The following is an 18,654-nucleotide window of genomic DNA, read 5'->3' as shown; positions in this document are numbered from 1 at the left end:
GGTTCAGCTGCTTTTTAGGACTTTGTGTCTTTCGAGTTCCACATATGAACTGCTCAAGTCTATTATTGCTAGTCTGTAATGTTGTTGGTAAGTGCTGTCGAATCAGTTCTGACCCATAGTGACCTTGTATAAGGGTTTCCGAGGAGTGGCTGGTGGATTTGAACTGCCTACCCTGTGGTTCAAACTGACCTTGTAGCCCAGTACATTATCCTGTAGCACCACACCAGCACTCCAATCTGTAATAGTGGTGGAGGTGGTGATGGTGGCTATGTACCGTGGAGTAAGTTCTGACTCACAGTGACCCTGTATAGGGTTTCTGAGGCTGTGAATCTTTACTGGAGCAGAAAGCCTCAGCTTTCTCCTTTGGAATGACTGGTAGTTTTGAGCTGCTGACTGCGAGATTAGCAGCTCGACTTGTAATCACTAGGCTACAAGAGCTCCTTCCAGTCTGTAATTGTTGTTGTTAAGTGCCGTCGAATTGATTCTGACCCATAGCAACCCTGTATAGGGTTTCCAAGGAGCAGCTGGTGAGCTTGAACCACCAATCTTGCAATTCAAACAGCTTTGCAGTCTGGTGCATTAACCCACAGTGCCACCCACATAGGCTGTCTTTAATCTCTGAGTTGGAGCTGAATCAACAGCAATTAACAGCAACAGTTTTTACTAATGTCACCATACTTATATTGAATCTTATTTGGATGTTGAGCAAGTAGGTTGTTGTTGTTAAGTGCTGTTAAATCTGTTCCGACTCATAGTGCCCTTGTATAGGGTTTTGGATGAATGACTGCTAAATTTGAACCACCAACCTTCTGATTAAAACCAACCTTGCAGTCAAGTGCTTATCCTATTGTTGTTGTTTTGTGCCATGGAGTCGGTTCTGACTCATAGCGACCCTGTACAGGGTTTCCGAGGCTGTAAATCTTTACGGGAGCAGAAAGTCTCATCTTTCTCCCACAGAACAGCTGGTAGTTTCCAACTGCTGACCCTGAGGTTAGCAGCCTGATTTGTAATCACTATGCTACCAGAGCTTATCCTATCTGTAGTGCTATTTAAAAATCAAGTTCTTTAGGGCTAATACTGTTTTTAATGTATAGACAATAAAAACAAAAAAAAAACCATATATATGCCTACTTCATTTTGGAGTTCTGGTGTGGTGCTGTAGGATAAGCACTGGACTGCTAATTAACAAGGTTGGTGGTTCAAATCTACTAGCCACTCCTCGGGATCCCTATACATGGTCATTATGAGTGGGAACTGACTTGATGGCATTTAACAGCAACATCTTCATTTTCCTTTAAGAAAGTGAAAATTGTTACTTGTAGATACACTTTTATGACTGTGGACTCTGCAAATTTAAATTTTTTAATGATAAAAGGAGATGAAATGATAAAATTAATACTAAACTTTTTTCTATTTCAGTATTAATTTTTAATATAGGTAATATTCGCACTTGGCAAAATGTTCAAAAAGGATAAATGAATATACAGTGAAAAGTCTCCTTTTTATACCTGGTACATTAGCCACTTGTTCATTTCCCTGTGGGCAACCACTGTTACCATTTTCTTGGAAATTTCTCTAGAAATAGTCTATGCATATAAGCAATTATGTACTATACTTTCCCCTTTTTCGTTTTGAAAGCAATGGCAACAACAACATAAATTATAACATACATAAATACTTCCTTGTATTTTAACTTAAGAATTGATCCCAGAGACAAATCGGTGCTATTGCATGAAGAAAATTTTCACTTTTTTTTATTGCTATACAGTGAGAATAACTAGTGTTAAGAATGTGGTTACGAATCGGGCTGCGAACCTTAACGTCAGCGGTTCGAAACTACCAGCTGCTCCGCGGGAGAAAGATGAGGCTTTCTACTCCCGTAAAGATTTACACCCTCGGAAACCCTGTACAGGGTCGCTATGGGTCGGACCCGACTCAATGGCACTTAACAACAACAACACAGTGAATTCATGCAGTATTTTTTAAAACACAAGTCATTTTTGTGTGATGTTAAACTAGATGATTTTTATTACATATTGGGAAAATGTTAAATCAATTTTTTTCCCTTTCTTCAGATAATCAGACAGCTAAATGGAGTCTGAGCAGCTGTTCCATAGAGGCTACTATAGAAACAGCTACAACAGTATAACAAGTGCAAGTAGTGATGAGGAACTTTTAGATGGAGCAAGTGTTATTATGGACTTTCAAACTTCTGAAGATGACAATTTGTTAGATGGTGACACGACAGTTGGTAAGTTCGCCATTACAATTCTTAATATTTTCAGTCATGGATATCTGATGACTGTATGCATTGTTTTGTAGAGGTTTTTGTTTTTTGGGCTCTGACATTTGGCGAGCTTTGTTATTTTTGATTGAATTCTGGATGTTGTTGAACAAACACATTGAAGCTCTGGAAGATGATATCTTTACTAGAATGGATTCAATTTTTTTTGTGTGTGTGTGAGTATGTCACAAGTTATGTAGATTTTGAAGGTCCCTAGGTGACACAAATGGTTCACATTTGGCTATAATCTAAAGGTTGGTGGTTTTAACGTACCCAGAGGCACTGTGGAAGAAAAGTGTGTTATTGAGATTGTTGTTGTTGTTGTTAAGTACTGTGGAGTTGATTCTGACTTATAGTGACCCAGCACAGGGTTTCCGAGGCTGCAAATCTTTACGGAAGCAAAAAGCCTCATCTTTCTCCTGTGGAACAGCTGGTAGTTTTGAACTGCCAACCTTGAGGTTAGCAGCCCAATTCATAACCACTATACTACCAGAGCTCCTTGTGGTATTAAGATTACAGCCTAGAAAATCTTAATGGAACCCAGGTCTGTTTTATAACACCATAGGATCATCTTGTGTCAGGATCAATATATGACAGTGGGTTTGGTTTTGGTTGCTTATGTAGACTTGGAGAAAATTAACTTGATCCCACCCAGTATTGAAATAATTTATAGCTTTGTTTCAGATCTTCTGAAGGTAATTTTAATTCCCCCTTATTTTTAAGGTATCATCCTTGAGAATTTCAGTACAAAGTTTGGGGCTTTAAACTAACACACGTGCTCTTTGGTGGACAATGAAAATTAGTTTTAGTCTTTCAGGCATGTTGAAATTGTGGACAGTTCTGTCTTTGCTTGGCTTTTCAGCTTCTTGTCTGTGCAGTTTGTTGTTGTTAAGTGTTGTTGACTCAGTTCCAACTCATAGTGACCCTGTGTACAATAGAACAAAGCATTGCCTAGTTCTATGCCTTCCTCACAGTAGTTCTGTGTTTGAGCCCATTGTTGTAGCCACAGTGTCAGTCCATCTTGCCATGGGTCTTCCTCCTTTTCTTAGATGCACTACTTGCCAAGCATGATATCCTTTTCCAGGGAATGGTCTCTCCTGACAATATGTCCAAAGTACAAGAGATGGAGTCTTGCCACCATTGCTTCTGAGGTGCATTTTGGCTATATTTCTTCCAAGACAGATTTGTGTGTTCAACTCTGTAATTCAGTTGCATTGATACTTCTATGGTCTTCTTCATTCATTGTCCAACTCTCACATGCATATGAGGCTGTTGGAAATACCGTAGTTTGAGTCAGGTGCGTCTTAATTCTCAAAGTGACATGTTTGCTCTTTAACATTTTTAAGAGGCCTTTTGCAGCAGATTTGAAGAATGCAATATGTTCTTAGACTTCTTGATTGCTGCTTCCATGAATGTTAATTGTGGATCCAAGTAAAATTTAGTCTTTGACAATTTCAGTCTCTTCTTTGCATATCATGATGTTGTGTATTGGTCCAGTTGTGAGGATTTTAAGTTTCTTTACACTGAGGTGCAAACCAAACTGTAGTCTTTGATCTTCATCAGTAAATATTTATTTTTGCTTTGCTCTTTGCTTTCAGCAAGCTTCCCCTGCAAACAAGGTTGTGTCATCTGCATACTGCTGGCTGTTAATGACTCTCCCTCCATTCCTGATGCCACATTCTTCTTCGTATAATTCAGTTTCTCAGATTGTATGTTTAACATTGAATAAATGCAGTGAAAGGATACCATTTAAGATTGAATGTTTAAGATTGAATAAATGCAATGAAAGAATACCATTCTGACACCATTCCTGAATTTAAACCATTCAGTATTCCTTTGTTCTGTTCTAACAACTGTCTATTTGTCTATGTACAGGTTCCTATGAGCGCATGCACAGTGCTATTCATAGCTTGGTAGGATCTACGTAGTTGAATGCCTTTGTATAGTCAATAAACCACAAGTAAACATTTTTTGGTAGTCATGTTTTTAGTCTGATGTTGTTGTTGTTGTTGTTGTTAGGTGCCATCGAGTCGGTACCGACCCATAGTGACTTTATGCACAGCAGAACGAAACACTGATAGCAGCAGTGATATCCCTCATTCCATATTTATGAAGTTTAGGAATTGTAAATCTTTTGAGGGGGAAAATTAGCATAGATTTCTTTGTCATCTCCAGGATAATGACCTTGGAGTACTTAGCATTGGTGGTTTTAAACTCTAATTTTTGGCTTCTTGATTCCATGAAATTGCCCAAAGTACTGAAACTTCACTTTATGCTGTACCTCTCAGTTTCTCTGCTTATGCATCAGGAAGCAGCTAAAGGGAAAAGTGATAGAGAGTCTTGGATTTACTATTTTAAGTTCTGTCTTCCTAGTAAGCATTCTGAATTTTTTTTTGTTTTTTGTTTTTCACTCAGTTTTTATAGTTATTATTGTTTGCCTAATTGGTTGATATAAATTATAAATTATTACTTCATAGCTGGGATTTGAATTCCCAAAGCTGAATTTTAGGGACAAATACATTAGTTTGCTTTAAATGATAATTTGCTGTCTTGAGCATTAATTTTTTTTCTAATTTTAACTATAAACTTGTAGGGGTCAAATGAATGCATATATTCCTAATATGAAAAATAGTACAGTTTGACAGCTTCTCCATTTTTAAATTTAAATAGCTATTTGGCTATTAATGTTGCCATTGAGCTCATTATGACTTATAGTGACCCCATGCTTCATAGAGTGGACTGAAATCCATAGCGTTTCTTGGTTGTAATCTTAATAGAAAGGCAGTGTTAAATAGGAATGGGAAGTGGTATGAGCAGCTTGTGATAGGGTAGAATTGAGTTGTGTTATGAAGAGTGAAAGGAAATGGCACCTTCTCTTATACACAAGGAATCCAGTGGTTAAATGTGCTCAGCTGTTAACTTTTCACCAGACTTAAAGGTTGATGGTTGAATCCCACCAGTCGTTCTATGGGAAATCAATGAGGCAAACTGCTTTTGAAATATTTACAGCAGTTCTACACTATCCTATAGTATCACTATGAATTGGAATGGACTCATTGGTAGTGGATTTTTGTGCTCTTAAACATCTCATCTGTTTTAATATTGGTAATATGATGTGGGTGTCTTTTTTGGTGTTTCATTTCTGCTTAACAAACTACTTTAAAACTTAGTGACTTAAAGCAGTAGTAATTCCTATTTTTTATAATTCTGTGTTCACTGGACACTTCTACAGTTTCATATGGTCTCTGTTAGCAGAGGTGCTGTGACACCTGGAAGGTCCAAAATAGCCTTACTGACTTTCTGGATTCTTTCCATTTGTGCCTTTCTATCTGACTAGTCCTGGTGTGGCGCTGTGGGTTAATGCACCAGACTGCAAAGTTGTTTGAACTGCAAGGTTGGCGGTTCAAACTCACTAGCTGCTCCTCGGAAACCCTGTACAGGGTTGCTATGGGTCGGAATTGACTTGACAGCACTTAACAACAACAATCTAACTATTGGTGGTGTTGTGGAATAAACAGTGGACTCCTAATCACAAGGTTGGCAGTTTGAATCCATAGAAACTCTTTGGGAGAAAGTTGAGGCTTTCTGCTCCTATAAAGTTTGACAGTTGTGAAACCCTATCACTACGAGTCAGAGTCATACACAAGAGCAACAGCATCTGACTGTGAGCTATGTAAGGTGATCTCAGGGTAGTCAGACTTCTTACATGACAGTTTCTAAGAGGGTGTGTTCCAGGTATGCAAAAGAAGAAGCTATAGATCTCTCTAAGGTCTAACCCCAGAAGTTATCTCTTGTAACTACTTTCTGGTGGTCAAAACGAGTCACTGGCCCAACCTATAAGAAAGGGAAATAGACTTTATCATTTCATGGATGAATTGACAAAAAAATTAGGACCATGTTGAATCCATGTCAGCATGTATCAACAAACTTACTTAAGAATGAGGTGGTAGATGTGTTAGTTTTTTAGGCCATATGGTCTCTGTCAAAAGTATTCAACTCCACTTTTGTTAGTCATTGCTTGTGGAAGTACAGGTTGCAGTTTACCAACCCCTGCACCAGTGTCTCACAAACTGGTAGTTTGAATCTACGTAGTTTATAAATGTTTCAGTAATAAAACTTAGGTAACAGCCAGGGAGAAGGGTATTATATTAAAACATGGAACCTGGCATTTCTCAGTCATTCAGTGCAATTTTCAAACTGAAGGATTGTTGAGAGGACAGTGTGCATCTGGGGTCAGTAACCTAGGACCTGAGACCAAATCTGTTCTGCCATCTGATTTTGTGAACAATGCATATAGGAATACAGCCATGTCCATTTGTTTCCATATTATCTATAGCCGCTTCCATAAATGGCAAAATTGAGTGGTTGTGACATAGACTGACTGTTTGGCCCACAAAACCTAAAAATTTACAATCTGGTTTTTCATATAAAACTGTGCTGAGAAACTGGTGGAATCAATAGTGTCAGAACTCTGGAAACCAGTCAAAGTTTCTAAGTAAACACTGGTTCAAGAAAAAAGTGACATATAAACATTAGGAAAGCAGTGGCTCTCCACCTGGCCATATCCCTCCCGGACTTGGCCTGATCATCTTGGGTGGTTATAGTAGTATCCGGGTGTTGGGACAGCCACAGTTGGCACTCCAGGAGGTGAGCCTGGGTTCCAGACTTGTATTAAAGTGGTGATGGCCAGCACTGTCAGAGAAGGATACTATTGTTAAGTATACAACTACAACCTTCACCAATTGAACCAAAAGAAGGAAAAAAAACAAAACAAAAAACCCCCCGAGCAAATCCTGGGGAAGAAGAAGCTGGAATCCTGAGTTACCACATTATAATAATCAAATGTCCCAGATTCAATAAGCAAATCACAAGGCATACAAAGAATTTTTAAAGAATGTGTCATGCAAAAGAACAAAATATTGTGTGCTGTTGGAACCCTCTGTGATAAAGCAGAGCCTCTCTGTAAGGTTTCTTATGCTGTAGCAGAGTGGTTTACAGGTTAGGTTGCTAATCACAAGGTCATAAGTTTGAATCTGCCAGCTGCTCTGCAGGAGAAAGATGAGGCTTTTTGCTCCCATAAAGATTTATAGCCTCAGAAACCCTATATAGGGTTCCTGTGAGTTGGAACTGACACCATGAAACATAACCACCACCACCAACAATCTTTATAGGAGTAAATCACATGTTTTTTTTTCCAGCAGAGCCACTGGTGGGTTTGAAACACCAGCCTTTCAGTTAGTAGCCAAGTGCTTAATCATTGCACCACCAAGGCTACTTTGAAAGAACATAGTAAAGTGACAGAGACTACCCTTGAGAAAGGACAGATAATACAATACCTTACTATACAAGGGAAATCTTGTGAAGGCTGATATTAGTTAGGAAGGAAAACAAAAAACAAGAAAAACACCCAAGAGGGCTACGCTTTGATGGAAGGCCAGTGAACTATGACAGAGTTGGGGAAGAACCCTGAAAGACTGTGAACAACAGGGCATCCAAGACCTGGAACTAAGTCAGCTTCACATACGGGCAGAGCTAGCTTACCTAAAGTCTTGGATCAGAACAATAGAAACAAAACCAAATGAGATTTTTTTACAATAAAAGTAGCTTCTTTTTGTTGTTAGGTGCTGTTAAGTTGGCTATAACTCATAGCCACCTGACATACAGCAGAATGAAACACTGCCAGGTCCTGCACATCTTCACAATTGTTGTTATGTTTCAGCCTGTTGTAGACCGTTGAAAGTACTTGGGTCTGGCACTCCTTAATCTTCAGTGATGTCTTTGCTCCTGAATATCTTAAAGAGATCTTGTGAGACAGATTTGCCTAATGCAATAATACGTCGTTTGATTTATTGACTACTTCTTTGATAGTGAATCCAAGCAAAATGAAGTCTTTGACAGATTTAATCTTTTCTCCTTCTATCATTATGTTATTTACTGGTCCATTTGTAAGGCACCCCACATCACAAGTCACTCAGCTTTACTTGCTCCATGGGCTAGGAAGTGTACCACTTTCTTTTGTACTGTGGCTCTTGATTCTGCTGCTACAGCTTCTTTTCCACTTCTTTGCTACTCCTATTGGGTCACAGCTTTTGTCCCTCCCTGGGTCAAGGAGGTTCGATTTGGATGGATCTTGGGATATTGTCTTTGACTACTTTAATTTTTTCTCCATGTATTGTGATGTTCTTTATTGGTCCAGTGGTGCAGATTTTTGTTTTCTTTACGTTGAGAGGCAACCAATTCCAAAGACTGTATTTTATGTCCTCATTGCTTTCAGCAAGCAAGGTTGTATGTATCATCTGCATATCGCAGGTTTTAATGAGTCTTCCTCCTATCCTGATGCCATGTTTTTGTTCATATAATCCAGCTTCTCAGATGATTTGCTTAGCATACAGATTGAATAAGTATAGTGAAAGAATACAACCCTGGCACTCATCTTTCCTAATTTTAAACCACTTATTGAAAGACTGGTTTGTTTTATTAGTTTAGAAACCCCACTGAAACCTGTTTAATGTCATAATTTAGTAGTGGTATGCAGGTACATTGGCTACAAGTTAAACCTGGGTCTCAAAAGGTGAGAATTCTATTCCTGAACCATCAGTAATAGTACTTAAGAAGGATTAAACAAAGGCAAAAAAGGAATATAAAAGGGAGAGAAGAATGAAACCAATAAAAAGGTATTACTCATATGCTTTCTACGAGACTACTACAAATTTTGCTCTAAACTTGGTAATAGGAAGTGAATTGCAGGAACCATTTAGTTAAATGGCTTGTGGTATTTATAAGAGAAAAAACAAACAAACACTAAAACAACCCATTTCTCACAAGACATCTTTTTACTGATATTAAGATAACAATTTTCTACTGATATAAAGTGGTAATAATCAAATGTATTGGAGTTCTGGTGTGGTGCTGTAGGATAAGACCTTGATTGCTAACTGGAGGGATAATGGCTTAAAATCACCCGTCACTCCTTGGAAACCCTCTACTATGGGTTTCCAAGGATGTATCACTGTGAATTGGAACTGACTTGATGATACTTAACAGCAACATCCAATGTATTAACGAACAATTTTTAGTGATATATTTGGAGTAACAGTAATGATTTCCACAGGACTTTTGATATTACTATGGAGCTCTGGTGTTGTGCTGTAGAATAAGCACTAGACTTGTAACAACAAGGTAGGCAGTTCAAACCTACCAGCCACTCTGTGAAAGAAAGATGAGGCTTTCTGCTCCAGTAAAGATTTATAGCTTCAGAAACCAGAATTGAGGGCAGGGGTTGGGTTTGTTATAACATTCTTCAGTATCAACAATTGAATCATGATACCTAATTCCACAAGGGCATTGTTATTATTTTATGGTATAGTCGTGGCTTACTTATGATGGTCTGGCAGGGTCCTTAGATGTAATTTTAGTATCTTAGATTAGATAGACTGTATGGATAGTTTCTGGAAGTCATTAATATATGAGGACAAGCCATAAAACTTGTTACAAAATTATAGATAACTGTATTAAACAAACATATTAAAATGTGAAGCTATTGTTTTTTCAACATATCTTCATCTCTGCCTATATACTTCTGAAGACTTGTGTTTCCAGTGTAAAGCACAGTTCAAGCCCACCAGAGGCTCTCAGAAACCCTACACGGGGTCGCTGTGAGTTGGAGCCAACTCCATGGCACACAACAATAGCAACAGCACTTGCCTGAAGAATTTTGTACTTTTCAGTTTATGCCATGTTAAAATAGCAATCTTGGCATCAGTGAGGGACTCAAATAGTATTCCTATTCAATGTTCTTTGAGTTTGGGGAACAAAAAAAAAAGTATGAAGGGGAAAAATCAGGGTTGTGGGTTGAATGAGGTAAGGTTTCCCAAGGAAATTCTCTTAGGACAGCCCTTAAAACCTTTGAAGAATGAGTAGGTACATTGTTGTGTTGGATGCACAACCCTAATGCATAATGTCATGGTGCAGTTTTACTGGCCTTTTTCTTACAAGTGTAGTTTTCAATTTTCTTAAACTACTTCCTAATAAGCCCCCATGATTGTCCTGTGTCCTTTGAGAAAATCAAGATTATCTCCTTTGGAATCCCAAGAAACAGTCACTATAACCTTCTGAGCTGATGATCTCTCTGCCTTGAATTATTTGACCCAACAGATAGATCCCTTTAGCAGCTGCTGTTTTCATTGGACTTTTTTTTTTTAAGGCACTTTAAGGAGACTAAATTAAGTGTATGTTACTGAGAGAACTTGTCAGCAGCCATCCGTTGATGGCAAAGACATGCTGAAACATTTAGGAATAAAACTGTCCATGAACTGGAACCTTAGTAACAATACTTTATGACTTAACCTTGTGTATGGTACTCAAAATGCGATGGGAAGAGATGCCTCATCAAAGTAGAGTTGACCGTGATAACACGAATGGAGTAAAGCTCGTGAGGGAAGAGCCCACGGGACCTTCATTTGCTGATGGGGCACAACTCAAAATGAAGAGGAACAGCTGTAAACATCCATTGAAAATCGGAACATGGAATGTACGAAGTATGAATCTGGAGAAATGAGAAGTTGTCAAAAATGAAATGGAACGCATAAACATCAGTATCTTAGGCATTAGTGAGCTGAAATGGACTGGTGTCAGCCATTTTGAATCTGACAGCCATATGGTTTACTATGCAGGGAATGAAAAATTGAAAAGGAATGGTGTTGCATTCGTCAAAAGGAACATATCCAGATCAGTCATGAGGTACAATGTTGTAAGTGATAGGATAATATCCATGCACCTACAAGGAAGCCCAGTTAATACCACTATTATTCAAATTTATGCACCAACCACTAAAGCCAGTGAAGATGAAATAGAAGAATTCTACCAACTTCTTCAATCTGAAATCGATCAAACATGCAATCAGTAAGCCTGGTCTTTGTTATGATTTTGAGTTTTGTTCCACAATTTCTCCCACTTTATCTGGGACCTTTTAGTTTGATCCCTTTCAGAGCAGTTGGTACCTGGCACTATCTAGTTCTTCTTGTCTCATTCGTGGTGACTGATGTTCACATATTTCATTGGTCCATTGGACTCATTGATTCCAGTTTTTGTGTCTCTTTTTACTTCTGCACATGGAGAGACCAGTAGTTGCACCTTAGATGGCCACTCATGAGCTTTTAAGATCCCAGTGGCTACTAACCAAAGTAGGATGTTGAACATTTTCTTTGTGAAGTTTGTTATGCCAGTTGACCTTGATGTCCCCTGAGACTATGGTGCTAATCCCCAAGTTCCAACAACTCATTGCCTTAAGATGTTTAATAACATCTATGCTGTTTTCATAATTTTGCCACCTGTGTGCTCCACCACATTCATAGATGTTTTTATAGCAAATATAAATGCCCATGTATAAATGTTGTTGTTAAGTGTCATTAAGTTAGTTGCGACTCCTAGCAACCCTGTTCAAACCAACCTTGCAAATAACCTTGTGTTATCCCACAGCACCACACCATTTTTTGTCAAATCCTTATGTATTTGTGAATGTATTCATAGTCTCTGTCCCAAACCCATTCAGATTGTGACTGTCAATGTATCTACTGTTGTTCCAGGGTTGTGCATATAACAGTATTTACTTCTATCCCCTTTAACCCTTGATTTCCTCCCTGTGCCTTCACCTGTCTTCATCATTCTTCTGGCATCACTCTTCTTGTATTTTTCCCTCCCCATCTCCCAAGTTGACATGTTTCTACCCTCTAGCCAATGAATTACTCTCCTTACCTCCCATCCCATGCTAAAGGAAACATCAAAGAATGTTTCTTTTAGCATGAAAACTTTTTCTTGTGTTTTTACATTTGTGGTGGCCTCATACATTATTTGTTCTTTTATGATTGACTAATTTTGCTCAGCATGTCCTACAGGTTAATTCATGTGATGAGGTATTTCACACATTTATCCTTTTTCTTCAACATTGTGTAGTATTCCATTGTGTGTGTATACCAAAGTTGTTTATCCATTCTTTCATTGATGGACATCTAGGTATCCCCATCTTTTTTCTGTTGTGACTAATGCTGCACAGAACAAGGGTGTACGTATACTATTTTCCACAGTGGTTGCACAATTTTACAATCCCACTAACAAGATAGGAAGGTTCCAGTCTCCTCACCCTCACTTCCATTTGTTGTTTTTTATATTTTGGAACTTTACTATTAATGCTGGGGTAGGAAGACATTTCACTGTTGTTTTTATATGCATCTCTCTAATGGTTAATGGGTGGGAACCGACGACAGCACATAACAACAACAATAATTAATGATCATGAACATTTCTTCATATGTTTGTCGGCTGTCTGAATGTTTTCTTTTTGAAATATCTGTTCGTATCCTTTGCCTATTTTTTAATTGGGCTCTTTGTCTTTTTCTTATAGAATTGTTACAGTTTTCTATAAATTTTAGTGATTAGTTCCTTGTCTGATGTCATTGCAAAAATTATTTCCCTTGAGACTGTGGGCTCCATTTTTATTCTTTGGTGAAATCATTTGCTGTACATAAATGTCTAATTTTTAGGAGGTTCTAGTCATCTATTTGAAGTCCTAGTGTGGCACTGTAGGATAAACACTGAACTGCTAACAAAAGGTTGCTGGTTCAAACCTACCAGTGACTCTTTGGAAACACTATACATGGTCTCTACAAGACAGAACTGTTTCAACAGCACTTTAAAAACAACAGTCATCTGTTTTGTCTTTTGCTATTTGCTCATTTTAGTTACGTTTGATAATGTATTTATGTCATGTATCAGAGTCCTTAAGTTTGCCCCTGTTTTTTCATTGATGATCTTTAGAGTTTTAGGTTTTAATTTTAGGTCTTTAATCCATGTTGAATTTGTTTTTTGTATATAGTGTGAGATATTGGTCTTGTTTCATTTTTCTGCAAATTGATTTCCAATTTTGCTGGCACCATTTGTTGAAGAGACTGTATCTTCCCCATTTAACATCTTTTGGCCTTTTGTCAAAGATCAGCTGACAGTATATGGATAGATTCACTTCTGTTCCATTGATCTATATATTTTTTGTTGTACCAGTACCAGGCTGTTTTGACTGCTGTAGCTGTATAGTAGATTTTAAGATCAGGAAGTAAGAGACCTCCAACTTTGTTCTTCGTAAGTAGTGCTTTGCTTATTTGAGATGTCATTCCTTTTCATATCAAGTTACTGATCATTTTTTCCGTCTCTTTAAAGAATGATGTTGGAATTTGGATTTGGATTGCATTGCTTCTATAGATTGCTTTGAGTTGTCTTGACATTTTCACAAGTCTTTCCTATCCATGAGCATGGTATATTCTTCCATTTTTATATATCTCTTTTGGTTTCTTATAGTAGTTATGTAGATTTCTTTGTAGAGGTCTTTTTTTCCCCTCTGGTTAGATTTATTCCTCAGTATTTCATTTATTGAGTGATTATTGCACATGATATTGTTTTCCTGATTTCTTATGCTACTGATTTTTGTGTGTTGATCTTGTACCCTGCCATTTTGCTGAATCTTTCAATGAATTCCAATAATTTTCTTGCTGAATCTTTGGGATTTTCTGTGTATAGGATCATATTAACTGCAAATAGAGTTTTACTTCTTCTTTGCCAATTTGGATGTCTTTAATTTCTCTATCTTGCTTTATAGCTCTAAGACTTCTAACATGATATTGAATAGGTGTGGTGATAAAGGGCATCCATGTCTGGTTCCTGTTAGCAAAGGGAATACTTTCAGTTTCTCTTCGTTGAGATTAATGTTGGCTGTTGGGTTTGTATTTTTGCTCTTAATTATATTGAGGAATTTCCCTTCTATTCCTATTTTGTTGAGTGTTTGTCAGGAATGGATATTGGATTTTGTAAATTGTCTTTTCTTCATCAATTGATATGACCATATGTTTCTTTTCCTTTGTTTTATTTATGTGGTGGATTATGTTGATTGTTTTTCTAAAATTGAACCAACCTTACATTCTTGGTATGAATCCTACTTGGTCATGATTTATTGTTTTTATATGTTGTTGAATTCTGTTGGCTAGGATTCTGTTGTGAATTTTTCATCTTTGTTCATGAGGGATATTAGTCTATAATTTTCTTTTTTAGTGATATCTTTGCCTAGTTTTGGTGTGAGGGTTTATAAATTGTATTCAGGAATTTTCTGTTCTTTTCTATGTTCTGCAATCTTTTAAGAAGAATTGGTGTCAGCTCTTTTCTGAATGTTTGGTAAAATCCACCAATAAAGAAATCGGGGTCTGGGAATTTTTGTGTTTAGAGTTTTTTAATGACCTGATCAATATCTTTTTTTTTTTTTTTAACAAGACAAAAATTTTATTCAAAATTGGTTATTGAACATGTAATAATCCACAGGGCTAAATAGTTTACATGGGATTGCAATAGAAATTTAAAATAGATGTTGAAGTAAACATTACATGTTATCATCATCTAATTCATCTTCCTTCAAAGATTCCTTCGCATATTTCTCTGCTTCTTCCCTTATATCTTTTGGTACAATTTCATGTCTTCCTTTTGTTAATTCACCAACTCAGCTGAGCTCTAGTTCAACAGCTTTATCTTTAACTTCATCATGTTCTATGTAAATTATTTTTGTAACTTCTTTAACAACATCTCTTCTTTCATCTGAAGCTTTTCAATTTCTCTCTTTGCAGCTTGCCTGGCTTTACCAATAGCACAGCCCCAATAACCATATGAAATGCTTGATGGGCCTATCATGTAGAGTTGTGCACCATTGTTCACACTGTAAGACCCTAACATAAAACTGCAACCAAAAGGTCTTAACAGCGCTGTAGAGGGTATAGGCATGTACATACATGCCACTCTGTTTGCCAGATGTTTTAGTGGAATGTTTAGCCAAAGTTTGACCTAAAGTTGGAAGCTTCTTCTCTTGCTGTGTCTGCCAAAGAACGAGCATCTACCAATAAGCCTGCTACGGCCATCACAACATGCCGATCAACGTTAAAAAGTCGTTTTTTGGAACCTTCTTCATAAAGTTTAGAAAGGACTGATTTCTCTACCCCAAAAACAACGCCATCTTTACACCTGATTCCAATAGCTGTACTACTATTTTCCACAGCCTTCATAGCATATTCAACTTGAAAAACTCTCCCATCAGGTTAGAACGTAGAGGCTGATAGATCATACCCGGTGCCGATAGAGCTCATCGTGCAAAATCAACCTGGACACGAAGGGCTTGAAGGCCTAAAGCACTTCCCCCAACACTGCGGTACTGCACAAGTGAGTAACAGGCTTGCTCATTGGCTGCACTTCCAACCAATCACCCTGATCAATATCTTTTGTTACAGGTCTTTTAAAGTTTTCTACTTCATTCTCTGTTATTTTAGGTAGGTTCTTGTTTCTAAAAAATTGTCCTTTTCTTCTGGATTTTAGAATTTTTTGGAGTACAGGTCTTCATAGTATTATGTTATTATCCTTTTTATTTCTGTTGCTTCTGCTGTGAGGTCACCCTGTAGTTTTTTTGTTTTTGTTTTTTCAGTTCTGTTATTTTTGAAAATATTTTTGAAAAAATAAAATTTTTTTACGATATTTTCAACTTAAACACTATTCACACTGAACACATATGGCAGCTTAACCTACCCAAATATGACGTTTAAGAAGCCAAAACTGTTCTAGCTTTGTTAAAAGAAAAGTTGTGCTGCAGACTATTGTGATAGTTAACAAACCAAGGAAAAGCACTACTCAAATCAGAATGTCCCAGTTTCTTTCTTCAATTGACTATGAGTTGGTCAAATGCTGGACTTCATACAAGCACAGCTCTTATCCAGTGGATTCCTTAGAAGATGGCAAATCTCCAATCACCTATCTCCTCCTGTAGTACTAGGAGAATTCACTATTTCTGACGTGACAGCATACTATGTAAGTCATGAATAACGCTCTCATCTCATTACCATCTTCTAACCTTAGTAACCAGACCGGTCTTTAATAATAAATTATTTCAAATCATTAGCTGACCTTCTTAGAGAAAGATGTTTTTTTGAAAGAGGAAAATGTAAACTGAAGTCTGAGATGAAACATTTCCTTAACATTTGGGCTTAATTTAAATTTACTAATTTTAAAATGTTTAGATATGAGCAAGTGTTAATTAACCCTAAAGGACCAGTTTAGCCTCAAAAAAGACAAGTAGGTACGATTTAGAGGTCATTTAATTGGGTACTTTGTCTCAACTTGACTGGTGCTTCTTTCCTTGCTGCCTTCACATCAAGCCACAGGGGCAATTCTATTTTCAGTAAATGTTTGACAGCGTTTTACTTAATAACAGTCTCAGCACTTTTATAAAGCATGCAAGACTAACAAAACTTTGGCAATGCCTAAGTGTAACACAGCGACAAAAGAGCTTTTACAATTAAGTCTTCTAATACTGCCTTCACAGTGTGGAAATTGTGCTACATCCACCAAAAGAGGGCCCCATTCTACTCAAATATTTTAGTACTTCACCCCAGGAACAAACTCCTTTGCATTTGGATTCAGATTGCTCTTGACCACAGGATCTTCCAGAGAAGAGCCATCACTGATAACAAGGTCGTTAAATTGGTCCTGGATTTGGTCCCTAGTTTGTGGGAGATTTCGAGTTGGAATAAACCACTCATGTTCTTCCTCCTCTTCCAGCATTTCTTAGAAACAGTGTTCAATAAATTCTTCTTCCCATAACTCCTCTTCTATTTGTCTATTGAATTCCTTTTCATTTTCCATCCACATGTACTCTGCAAATGGATTGTCGTCTTCATGAGAATGACCATTCATAATTACATCTTCATTGATGATGCTTGGGCTAGTACTGCTGCTACTTGGATCTTTCATGGTTGGTGTTAGGTGTCGTTTTTAACCGAGTACACGGCAGCGGGGACCTCGGCAGCCAAGGAATCCTGTCATCCTGTTGGCCTCCGCGGATCTCCACAGGCAGCGCCGCTCCCCCACTCGACGTTTCTTAAGTATGCTATTTACATCTTCACGATTTTTTTTTTTTTTTTTAGATTTGACAGTGGTTAGTTGATTTTATTAATCGTTTCAAAGAACCAACTTCTTTTCTTTTTGATTCTTCTATTGTTTTTCTGTTTTCTGTTTCATTTATTTCTGATCTAACCTGTATTATTTCCTTTTCTTTTCATGAGTATAGGCTTGCTTTGCTGCTGTTTTTCTGATGGTTGGATCTATATTGTGTTAATGGGGGAGCATGGAGAAAAAGAAGGAATCACACCATTTTCCCTTCACCTGTACAAATCTGCTCTGCCAGACCTCCCTCTGCTGCGTAATCTTACTGGTTCTCCTTTGTAGGTAGCTTTTCTTTGTTTCTTCATATTCTGGAATTCCGATCACCTGTAGGCTATTCTTCTTCATGTTGTCCCACATGAATCTTTCTTCAGATTTCTTCAGACTTTCTTCAGATTTCTCTCTCTCTCTGTCTCTCTCTTTTTTCTGATAATTCTAGCTTACTAGTATTGCAAGATTTTTCTTCAAGCTCACCCATTCAGGCTTCCACAGATTCATATCTAAGCCTTTGCTGTTTCAGTGTATTGTCCATTTCTGAAGTCTTAGAGCTAATCTTCTAGATTTCTCTTTGGAAGTTTTGTATTGTCTCCAGTCCTTGATTTATTTTGTTTGTTTGTTCCTGTAGTGTCTTCCTGAATTCTCTCTTGTTTTTTCTATCTTTATGTCAGTTATTTGGAGGTACTTAAATATCATTCTCTTGTATTCTTTTTCAGGTAGTTTGAGTGCTGTTTTTCCCTCAAAAATGTCTTCTACCTCTGCCTCTTGGTCACTTGGTAGAGTCACTCTGTTTTGTTTTTTCATGTGAACAGAAATTGTGTGTTGCTTCCAAGACATTGTGGCATTGCTGTATTTGTATTTAACTGATAATTTTGTATTGTGTTCTTATGTGCTCACCAATTGTCTCCTGGTGGGTGTGATTAGGTAAAGCACTGTTCTCTGTTCACCAGTCTCCAGGTCAGTTTAGAATGAGTTTGGCTGGTATTGGTTCTTGTCATTGATCAGGCATATTGCAGGATTGTAGGATATCATTAGTTTCCATAAATGAAAATGGTGCTCAATGAGAAAAATTGTTGGTTCAGTTCACAACTCAGACAGTCACATAAGTCACAAGTGTTTTTGTCTTATGATAACCATTGTAAAAGTCAAATTACTTTATGTGTTCTTCCAATTTGATTACTCAGATTGTTAAAAGATTTATACATAAGGGATTTCATAAAATGAATACTTTTTACTTTTACTAAGAACATTCTAAAGTGAAACTGACTTATTTGTCTTTTTTAACAATATTCCTCAGAAAGTACATGGTGCTGAAGAATACAATGACATGATTGTTAGTACTTAATCACGACTTTCATTTG

The 18,654-nt window shown here is 37.3% G+C and overlaps 1 protein-coding gene and 2 pseudogenes across 3 annotated transcripts in view; 1 reads left to right on the top strand and 2 right to left on the bottom strand.

Moving 5' to 3' along the window:
* The window catches only part of LOC102840464 (H(+)/Cl(-) exchange transporter 3-like), a 145,214-nt gene that overhangs the window by 26,893 nt on the left and 99,667 nt on the right, over positions 1-18,654 (top strand). For all 3 annotated transcript variants that reach the window (XM_006864531.1, XM_006864533.1, XM_006864529.1), the window contains exon 2: positions 2,076-2,251. In XM_006864531.1, coding sequence (XP_006864593.1) covers positions 2,092-2,251 — 160 coding nt within the window. In that variant the 5' untranslated portion in view covers positions 2,076-2,091. The remainder of the gene's footprint in view (positions 1-2,075; positions 2,252-18,654) is intronic.
* LOC102839715 lies at positions 14,700-15,453 on the bottom strand (annotated as a pseudogene).
* On the bottom strand, positions 16,724-17,107 carry LOC102840092 (annotated as a pseudogene).

This window comes from Chrysochloris asiatica, unplaced genomic scaffold (genome assembly GCF_000296735.1).
Source record: "Chrysochloris asiatica unplaced genomic scaffold, ChrAsi1.0 scaffold00066, whole genome shotgun sequence".
NCBI classification, from domain to species: Eukaryota; Metazoa; Chordata; class Mammalia; order Afrosoricida; family Chrysochloridae; genus Chrysochloris; species Chrysochloris asiatica.
Note: the sequence above shows the minus strand (reverse complement) of the source record. Positions and strands in the feature narration are given on the sequence as shown.